General features: G+C 34.5%; 1 protein-coding gene across 1 annotated transcript in view; it reads right to left on the bottom strand.

The window, feature by feature from the left end:
• LOC106980072 (ribosomal protein L18-like) overlaps window positions 1-8,045 on the bottom strand; it is an 89,298-nt gene extending 81,253 nt beyond the window's left edge. Inside the window, 1 exon segment of the mRNA XM_053223360.1 lies at window positions 7,918-8,045. Within this exon segment, the coding sequence (XP_053079335.1) occupies window positions 7,918-8,045 (128 nt within the window).
• Between the last annotated feature and the right edge of the window lie 3,404 nt (window positions 8,046-11,449).

The following is an 11,449-nucleotide window of genomic DNA, read 5'->3' on the forward strand; positions in this document are numbered from 1 at the left end:
TGGCTGTGGCCTGCCAAGACAGGCCAATGGCATCTTAGTTGTGGTTACTTGGGCATCTGACTTCTGACTAAGTTTTCAGATTTGTAATTACCTTGAGGTAAGTGTAACATTCCCTCTTCATAGAAAAATATATCTCCAAATCAGTCTTTTCTGGAATATTATGATCAGGGTTTGTGTCAAATGAACAGCAGAGTAGTTAAGGGATTAAGAGAAGTGAGGTCTATAGTTTCTTCTCATTTCATCTATAGGAAAATAAATTATCAGCTTCTATATGAAATATGTCATTGACTCTAAAAAGTTTCACTTTAAGTCATCACTAATTTGCTGAAGTTCTTTATTTTGAAATGTGAAGCTCATTATAAAATATAGCAAATTTCACAAAGTCACGAATGTAGATAGATCATTACTTCAAATCACCCAACAGCCGGCTGGGCATTGATGTGTCACTGTGAAGGAAAGAAACATCAGACATATGTGAATGCTGTCAACATACCCATAGATCAATTCATCAGCCACAAGAAATGCATCTCTCATCAGCAAGGTTAAGGACTGGGTGTTGTTTGAGAAACATGCAAAGATATTTTTGTCAGTCTGCTTTTGTGCACCCACTGCTCTCTTCTGTCCTCCTGTCCCACTTAGGCATCCTTGTTATACTGTGATCCTGCAGATCACTCCTCATTGTTGTGGTCAGTGCTCCTGCACAATATTTAACCCAATCTGAATAAGATTAATCGAATTAAAAATTAGATACCTAATATGATTTTGTCAGCATAGTTGTATTGTTTTCTTTTCCTTTTTTTTTTTCCTCCATGAAGGGGAGTTTCCTTCGTTGTGGCAAAAAGTAAATGTTGCAATATGCATATAACTTCAAGTTATATTACAAAACCTCAAGTTCCCTAGACTTCAGGATATCATCTCTCCTTTGACTACCTAGCCAATATAGGTCCTTACACAAAGCCTCCTTCCTACCTGTCTGCAAGAATCCCATGCTTTCCTCCTTCCTTCTTTCTCTCCTTTCTTTGTCCTTTCAACATATCTCATTTAATATTGCTAAAAATCGCTGAGAATCCTTGTTAACTCAAATGGATTGCTATCACCTCTTGTGGATTGCTACCCAGGCGTCATTTTGGGTCACCAGTTACAATTGCATATCTGCTTTCCTGACTACCGATGGCCTCACTGGTTTACTTTTCTCTAAACAGAACAAAGTAGAACTAATAAACCTTTCCTGAAATCTTAATGAGAATGAAAACTTTATAGTGTAGTAAAGAGATGGGAAAAATAAAAGAATAAAACACAATACAGCTCTGAAAGTTCATCACTAAGACCCGTATTTGCCATGTCACTCTGACCTATCGGCCTGTTACAATCGTCAAAGATCTTGGGACTCCTGGGTGGCTCAGTGAGTTGAACATCTGACTCTTGATTTAGGTTCAAGTCATGATCCCAAGGTCATGGGATTGAGCCCTGTGTCGGCATCTGCTGAGTGTGGATCCTGCTTCAGATTCTCTCTCTCACCCTCTGCCCCTCTTCCCCCCCCCACCCCCTCTGTCTCTCTCTCTCTTTCTCTCTCAAATTAAAAAAAAAAAAGAAAGAAAAGAAAAGAAAAATATCTTCTCTATACAGTGTCCTGTACACAAGGGCTTATTTTCAGGCCCACTTTATTCTTATTAAAGTTCCATCATTATAGCCAGAAAAGTACTAAAAAAAATTACTTGTATTAACCTTTAAAAAGATCAAACTATATCTCCAATGCAGACAAAGATTTAATTTTTAGATTAAAGTACTTGCATTGGGTTGACTCACTGGTAAAGTTTCTGAGACTTGTGCAGTTGCATTACATTTTATATCTCCTCACCCCCACCCACACATACACACCTGTCCTCTCAAAACTAGGACAAAGGGCACATTTCCAAGTACAAATTCTGTCCGAGTTTACAGAGACTTTTACACAGACCTCCACATGGCAATTCTTCAACTAATTTAGATCCTGCTCTCATAATAGGAAGAATATAACAATTCTTTCCCTTCAGTAAACTTCCCTCCTACACACAGAAAATAATTAACCAAGTTTTTTTAATGTTCATTTATTTTTGAGAGAGGAGAGAGAGAGAGAGAGAGAGAGTGTGTGTGAGAGGGTGAGAGGCAGAGAGAGGGGGAGACACAGAATCTGAAGCTGACTCCAGCCTCTGAGCTGTCAGCACAGAGCCCAATGTGGGGCTTGAACTCATGAACTGTAGGGTCATGACCTGAGCTGAAGTCAGACACTTAACTGGCTGAGCCACCCAGGCACCCCTACACAGAAAACAATTTTTAAATGTATATAAAATGAAAAGTAATGCATTACCAATGTACACTCAGTATTTTAAAGTCATATTTTATTGTATTATTGTTACCTGTTGCCTACATTATTTGAAGGCCTAAAAATATATATACACACATGCATACACATACATTCTATATATTGGATGTTGCGATTCCCTTTACTTTTCCCATGATTTGTAATTAAAATGATCAATGTATTTAGACAAAAGGTAAGATGTTCACATCATTTGCTTTGGTAAATGGGAACTCATTTTGTTTGAATTTGTGCTTGAATGTCTAATTATTATGTTGTTTTGGGGACTCTGGGGATTTTACAATTACCTCTTCAAATGAAAATTGATCAAGGTTGAATATCAAAGGAAATAGAGAAAACCTTTTAAATATATTTGGTTTCAGAAACTTCAAAAGTATACTCTAGTAGGTGCTATTTCTAGTTAGAATGGAGTGTCTCTTACTGTTTGTACTATGCAGCTACATGAGCAATGAGTGACCCAAAGGCTGTAAGTTTCTATTAGGAATATCCACTGGTAAAATATTTTTTGAAAATGTAAATGAAATGCTGAACCTGGGTAAAAAATATTTATCCATTATACAAGTTCAGTATCTACTTATGTTTTCTTTTTTACTGAATTTTATGTTTCGTGTGTTTTCCTCTCTGTTTTTGTTTACTGTAAGAACTAAGGATATACTTATTACAAGCTGATGTTTGTGTCATTTAGTATTTAGAGCAATAATACATAAAACTGTGTAGTTGCTGATTGAAAATTTTCAAAGTAAAATGGAATTTTAAGTCAAATAACTTTGCAATGAAAGTTTGCATTCTTTACTATAAGTGAGCATGACTTTTTTTTTCTTCCTCTTAGCTCACCTATGGGACATGACTGAATCATACTGTATCTATAGTTTGAAGAATGTTCCTATATCACCATGTGTAAATTTAAACTTAGCATTATTTATTAAAATCAAATGTTATTTCATGCATGAAGGAGGCAATCACTATTGTTATTTATGCAATCATGCCCAAAAGCAAACAGAAACATAACTAGTAGGATTCTATTCAAACTATGGAAACTCAAATGTAATAATGGAATTAATGAAATGTGCCATTAGAGGCAAGAAATAAATTGATCATTCAGCAGAGACAGCAGAGACCCACAAGTTGACTTTTAGAAGTTTTTTTCATACTTGTCTACAATTATATATCAAATTTGGGTTAAAGCCATTATATATCAGTATTTTTAGCCTTAGATATCTGTATATCTAAGATATATATACCCATATATCCATGAATGAGCATTTCTCTTTTTTTTTACATTATTTCTATAAATATAATTTGTAAATTTTGTCAAGACAATTCTGTTTAGGAAACATGACTTACAGGTGTTTCAGTTTGCTTTGCAAACAATATCTAAAATGAATTGTTTTATTTTATTTTGTTGTTGTTTTTAATAAGCAGAATTGCTTTAAAAACTTTTATTTAGTAAGAAAACAGACTGCTGTGAGTATTGTCTCTGTTAGAAATAGTCACAGGATGTTTGCTCACTAATTTGTTCAAATAGGTCAGCTGTGACTTGCTACATGACAGCTATGCATCCCTACACAGAGGAGCTGTGTCTGACTCAGTTATGTGAGAAAATGAAACTGTAATCACCCCTGATACCACATGTATAAAAACAGCCTTAGGCTATTCTCCTAATATATCCTGTTCACACTTGTATATTGGTATTACATAAGATATTGGCACTCTTCTGAAAGAAAGAAAAAAAAATAATCCAGAGGGTTTTATCCATTAAAATCCCATTATGGAAATTACACAAGTTATTTGTACCCTGGGCTGGCCCCAGGCAAAATCTTGAAGTTGGTGCTTGTTCTGGGTCCTGTGCAGGGTCTTGCTCATAGTATCTGTGGAACTGATTACATGCCAGATACAAAATAAGAGTTAATGTGGTACCTCTTCTAAAATTCCTAGTATTTTTTTAAGCCAAAATCTATCGCTTTTGTGTATCTCAGTGCATGATGTCACTGCCCACTCAGTTGCCTGAGACAACAAATGGACATCTTGATACCTCCCTTCCTTCACCACCGTATACAATTGCTTATCAGGTCCTGTTGGCTCTCCATCCTGAGGATGCCTTACATTCTTCTCCACACTTGCTGCCAATGCTCTAGTTCAGGTGTTCATAGTATTTCATAGGACTCTTGTGGTACTCACCAACCCCAACTCTGCCTCCAGCCTTCTTTCATTCCATCATCCTCTATAGTTCTTTCAGAGTTGTCTCTCTAAAGTACAAAGATGGATTTATTTTTGCATTTAATTTCAGTCAGTAGCTTCGTAGACCTTCCCAAAATTTTCAATATCAGGCCTAATTTTTCTCCTATACAGACTACTCAGAGTAGCTCTACAGAAATACTAGGAGTATCCACATGTAATGTGCTGCTTCATATATCACTTCCCTTTGTTGTTTGTTATTTGTCAGTTGAATGCATGAATAAGTGCACTCACTAAGACCGGTTTTTGTTTTTAAGTTTATTGTTCCACGCTGTCAGTGCAGAGCCACACACAGGGCTTGATCTCATGAACTGTCAGATCTCATGACCTGAGCCAAAATCTAGATTCAGATGCTTAGCTGATGGAGCCACCCAGGTGCCCCTGAACTGAGGCTGTTTTAACCAAAATTAAATAGCCTCTCTCTTTTACATCCCCATTAAATAATATTAACATTTGATATAAAATAATTCATGCTTATGATGATAATACTGAAAAGTACAAAGGAGAATTTTTTTTAAATACCTGAATTTTGCAACATGGAGATTACTCTCAATATTCCAAATTTCATTCCATTATTTTTCTATGCAGTTACTCGATATATCTTAATACCTTTTATTATCACTTAACATTATAGCCTAAATATTTCTTCTTCCCTAGAAATATTTGCTGAACATAATTTTAATGATTACATTATAATTCATTTATGGATGTTCTGTACATCAAATATTTCCTTGTTGCTAGATATTCAATTACATCCACTCTTTTACTATTTATTACCATGGACATATATTTTTTTTTAACATTTTGGTTATTTTATTAACATAGACACCAAGAAGTAGAACTATTGGTAAAAAAGACAAAAAAATGAAAATATCTTGAAGTATATTATTGCAATGCTTTCCACAATATTTACAACTTTCTATTCTCCCGATCCAACTATGAAAATGTCTTACCTACAAATCTCACAGTCTTGAGCATTCTCATTTTTGTAATTACTAATTTGGTGAAATAACCATCTCATAATATCTTAATCAATGTTTAAGCAATCACTTCTAAAACTGTGGTAGTTTCCATATATTCATGGGTAGTCTGTTTTATTTTCATTGTCATTTTATCCATCAATTTCTTAACTTTTTTGTAATAATTTAAATGATGTTTAGAAATGTAAGGATAGAATAACATTTGTCATATTTGTTTTACAATTTTGTAGTTTAGGATTTGCATTTAATTGTATGCTAGTATATAGATAATTTTACATTTAATGCACACAATCAATTTTTAAATTTATTATTTCTAAAATCTCTAATAAGTTAAAAAGTACTCACACATTCAGAAATTTGACTATTCAAATTTAACTAAATTATTTTCTGTTCTATCATTTTTTCTTATTTGTTTAATTGCTTTATATTAAATTTACAGTCAACTGTAATTTCAACTGAGCTATTTAGGCATTAGGAATTTAGCAATTCTATCAAACTAATGTGTGCAAACATGCAATTATGGTTCCTTGACCCTTGGGGTTTTTAGGGGATTGACTCACTTATTTAAAAGTGACTTTCTAACTCAAAATTGCCTGTGTCAAATAAGACTACAGAATAAAAAACGATTTTCCAGAAAATGAAAGAAGATAATATTTTGGGAAGAGAGGCCACCTGTAGAGAGTCTAGCACAGCATAAGAATCCTACCTGAGAATCTGCTTCCATAATGCTCCATAATTTTAGGGTTTATTCTGTCCTCTAATTTTGAATTCACGGATTTTCTCCAAAATCTGTCCCAAGAGCTACAAGATCACATTTATTTGAATGGAAGAAAGGTGAGTAGAGGACAGAGGGATAGTATAAAGTGGAAGCTATTTGTGTGTCTATGTATTTGCAAATGACCTAACAACAGGATTATTATAGCCGAGTAGTTAACAGATTGTTCAGATTCATCTATAGTTTATTTATTAATGGCCTTTTAATGGCAATTCATATGCTTATTTAATAAAGAATTCACTATTACAGTACCAGGGAAAGTATGCTTCAAAACTATTTAGAATTAGCATGCAATCAGTAATTCAAAAATGAAACAAAATATGGTGAATTTGAATAAGTCAGAAAATGTGACTAGTTCACCCCATAATTATTTCAGACCCAGTGGACGGAGGAATCGATGTTTCCTTAGCTGCAGTGAGTCTTACATTTCCTATCAATGCCAGAGAGTGAATTACAGCATCAGAATCTTTCTCTTAGTAGGCCAATCATGTCTGATTTTGCCATTGTCCTCATTGCATACACCTGCTATGGAAATTTAATATACTAAACAACATGCCTCCTTTTTCCTGTTGCTTCCAATTGGATCTCATGCATTTGCATCTAACTCAGAAGGCTGTCAAATTATATGCAACGATTTAGATTCAGCAAGTTTAATCACATCTACAGACGATTAAAAGAAAATTTTAATCATCCATTTTCTTAGTTTGACCTAATTTCTTATTAAGTCAGTTCTCTGTCTTGCATTTCATTTTTTACTGAATATTCTATATAACGTTAACATTTTCTATTTAAAAGGATGGGACATGTTTTAGAAATATGTTAATATGGTAGCAATAGGGATGCAGTTACAAGAGCTTTGCAATCATTCTCATTCTTTCTTTAGACTGCACTGTTTGTAACAACCCTTTTGACCTCACAAGGTTCAACACTTTTCCCTCACGAACATTTTTTCCCCTCTCATTACCAAAATGCTAAGTTGAGACCATTAACATCTGCCTAGAACAGATGTCCCTGAAGTTCTTCTACAGACATAAAATTTCCCTGAAAGCCAAAAGTATAGGTGTTATAAAGAGGCAGTTTTTTAAAAAATAAGGAATTTATTGTTTTTTTTTCCTGGCACAATACCATTTATTCTTTTTAAGAAATTCTTTCACATGATTATTTCCAAATTTGACTCAGTTTTCGCAGTTGTTTTAAACTCTACATTTCTCAAAACTAAGACTTACTGAAGACAGTTTAATTTTTATTAAATCAAATCCATTACCAGTTTACCGATATCTTCAAACAGTATTGAATCATTGCTCTTCATGGTGCAATAGGGATAAAAATAGTAGTTCGAATGGTAAAAATATAAATGTCCGTGAAAATTCACGGAAGAGATTCAACTATACTAGAAACAAAATGAAGTCACTTTAGAAAATGAGATATTATACCTATTCCTATTAAATTGCCAAATATTTAGAAAGACAATGAGGGGAAATGGCAAAGAGAAGAAAAAAAAAAAAAAAAAGCCACCCTTCCCCTGCTTCTTTGCACACTGGCTCTGTGCCGAGGCTCCTTTTCATTACTTTGCCAGGCTATTCATGCCCCTGCCACTGGCTTCACTTCTTGCCTGCACCGAACCTACAGGAATTTTCAGTGAAAGTGCAGGATCTTCTCTGGTCTTTTCTAAGTAGGTGTCCTGAGTCTTGTGCATGCATGTATACATGACACTTTTTAAGTTTTTATTTATTTATTTTTGAAAGAGAGCAGGGGAAGGGCAGAGAGAGAACAGAGAGAGAATCTCAAGCAGGTTCCGCACTGTCAGAACAGTGAGATCATGACCTGAGCCGAAACCAAGAACCAGATGCTTAACCAACTGAGCCACTCAGGTGGCCCTTATACATGGCACTTTTTAATGTTCTAATCTCCCACAGAAACTTTCCCCACCTTTTTCTCCCAGGCTTTTAGTGCTCTTGAGAATGCCTCAAGGATGTAATCTTTTGCCTCAGGCTGCTGTAGGCTGCTCATTTACTTTAAAATGTTTTTGAGGAATGCAAATCTACTTACTTTGAGTACATTCCTAGTTAGACAAAACAAAGAGGAGCACCTGGCATCAGTCAGTCCTTCTGGTAGGCCCCAAATAGGTTAGAAGAGGCAAACCCAATTATCTGTAATAAGGTTTGCTCTGCCTCCTCCAAAGCCTGGGACCAGGGTTCCACACTGGAAGGGGGTGGGGTTGCTGCCCTCTTCACAATATCTGCAGCATTGGGGAGGGGGTGAGGCAAGGGCAAATAAAAATATTACAAGGCTTTGTCACTATTTTTTAGTTGCTTTTCGTTGATTCAACATTTGCTTGGTGTTGTAAACCTTTGACTGTTTTTCAGAGTTCTGACGAAATTGGATTCTATCAGTTTTTGCTTGGGACTTTAAATTATATATTAAATATTATGGATGATCCCTTGTTTTGGGCTTTGTTTTGGCAGGGGTTTGTAGTAGAGAAAATTCTCTTGATCCGGTCAGGTTTGCTTTTTTGTTTTTTGTTGTGTTTATTGGCTTTTTGTAATGACTTCGTTTTGGTTTTGTCTTGGGTTTTAGGTCATGGCCCCTAAAACCTGATCAGTCCTAAAGTCTTGCTTCCCTCTCTGGTCTCAACTGAATGAGATGCTAAGTGAGTGCACTGAGCCTCCACTCGCATCCTAGACAGCCTCTGGAATCTGTTCATCTGTTTGTTCCCCAGTAGTTCCTCCTTGTGAGCTTTTACAAAGTTCTCCTGTACAAACTCAGGATCCCACCTTAGGCTAAGGGCTTAGAGATTCTCCACATAGGCTTCTGGCCTATTTCAACCCACCCACATAAATAAATCTGCTTTCTGTCTAATGTCCTTCCCTGGAAATTCCATCCATTACAGTCTTCTGAAACTTATCTCTTCCTCTTCAGCCCAGAAAAGACTGTTCTTCATTTAGGCACCATTTCCCAATACATGATGATCTGGAAAGTGCTTGCAAATGAAAACCTGTGATAGTTGTGGCCTCACCCACTGGCCTGGATCTCTCCAGGATCCCACCTATTTCTGTTATTCAGTGCCTGTATATATATATATTATATATTATATATTCTTTATATATTTTGTCTATTCTTATAGCCAGATACAAATTACTTTGTCTTGACTACAAATAAGGACAAAGAAATTCATTCTTAAAATGTTTACACCTATCAATACAGTAATCTTCTAGGAAATATATGTGGGGAATATCTGGAAATTTTCATGACAAGACTTGCTCAGGTTTATTCACAAGAATTATTATCTATTTTTTTTTAATTTCATAAAATTGGGTGCCTTAGTTGCTCAGTTGGTTAAGTGTCTGACTTCAGCTCAGGTCACAATCTCACAATTAGTAGGTTCAAGCCCTGTGTTGGGCTGTGCACTGATAGCTCAGAGCCTGGAGCCTGCTTCGGATTCTATGTTTCCCTCTCTCTCTCTCTCTCTGCCCTTCCCCTGCTTCTTCTCTCTCTCTCTCTCTTTCTCAAATATAAATAAACTCAAAATAAATTAATTAATTTAAAAAATAATAATAATAACTCATAAAATAATATAATTATACAAAACAACCTAAATGTAAATCTAGATCTATATTTGCATATATATGTCTGTGTGTGTGTGTATATATATATAAAATGTCCCTTATTCCTTTAACAGTCATTTTTATTTTAAATCATTAGTATAAAATCATTAGTGGTATGGAAAACATCCACAATTATATTACATTAAAAGATAGATTAAAAATAGGGTACACAATATAATCTATTGTTAAAATGTTTATGTTGGTGTGTATTTGTGTATTTACATGCATAAAACCATTTACATATTCTACCTTAATGTCATAACAGAATATAATCAGGTGAGCTGTTTAAGCATTTAAAATTCTTCCTTATTACTTACTATAAAAAAAAACAATTTGCCAAGATGTAGAAAATTCTCACTCTGTACTGTAAGTTATATGATGAAATGAAAAGGCCAGCATTATTAAAAAAGAACTTTTGATTTTTTTCAAAGAAATAAAACATTTCAATTTTCAATATTTCTAATGTTTTAATTACAGTATACCAAGTATTAGTTTCACTATTTTTTCACTTCCCTGTACATTTATAACTGCCAGTAATTTTTTTAAATTTTTGACAAGGTTTTAAAAGTCACAGAACAATTGTAACTTTTCCCATTGATTATTAAGATTGCTTTGTGCAATTTCAGTTTGTATCGTTATTATTGCTGTCCTATATTACCCCACAAAGTGAAGACTTTCTGTATTAGGTCTGTATAATCATATTTATACAAAGTCTATATGCTATCATCTATAGTCACTCATTCTATTGATTTTTGAGGATGGGGAAAAGATTGACAAGAAAAGAACAATAATTATTTTTAAATAAGAAAGTAATTTCTCATTGAATTAGTGCTTTCCGATGATTTTTGAATTTCTAAAATAAATAAGTAAATATAAACATTATCCTATTTATACTTTAAATCATATGTGTTGTTGGAGAGGGGGTATTGTTCTTTAGCTGACATAGATGTTTATTGAGTTGATTTATCAACATTATGTTAGAAGAGATATGAAATAAATATTCATGCTACCTAGCATCATAGTCCTAAAAATGATGCTGTTATTTGCATATGCACAAGTGAGGCTCATAACCTGGGAAGCTTCCCTCAGAGCCTTTACGTGACAGTAGGAAACAGTAAAAACTACTTTTTTATCACATTTTTAAATAATTCAGATGGACATAGTTATCTTTTAAGTATAAAAATATTCATCATTGGATGGTAAATGCTATTACATCATAATTTAAAAAAAAAATTTTTAAGTTTATTTACTTTTGAGAGAGAGAGAGAGAGAGTGAGTGGGAGAGAGAGAGAGAGAGAGAGAGGGAGACACAGAATCCAAAGCAGGCTCCAGTCTCTGAGCCATCAATACACAGCCTGATGCAGGGCTTGAACCCACAAACTGCAAGATCATGACCTGATCCGAAGTCAGATGCTTAACCAACTGAGCCATGCAGGTGTCCCTAAAATGTTTATTTATTTATTTTTGAGAAAGAGAGAGAGATAGCACAAGTAGG

Source organism: Acinonyx jubatus, chromosome B2, assembly GCF_027475565.1.
Source record: "Acinonyx jubatus isolate Ajub_Pintada_27869175 chromosome B2, VMU_Ajub_asm_v1.0, whole genome shotgun sequence".
Classification (NCBI taxonomy): Eukaryota; Metazoa; Chordata; class Mammalia; order Carnivora; family Felidae; genus Acinonyx; species Acinonyx jubatus.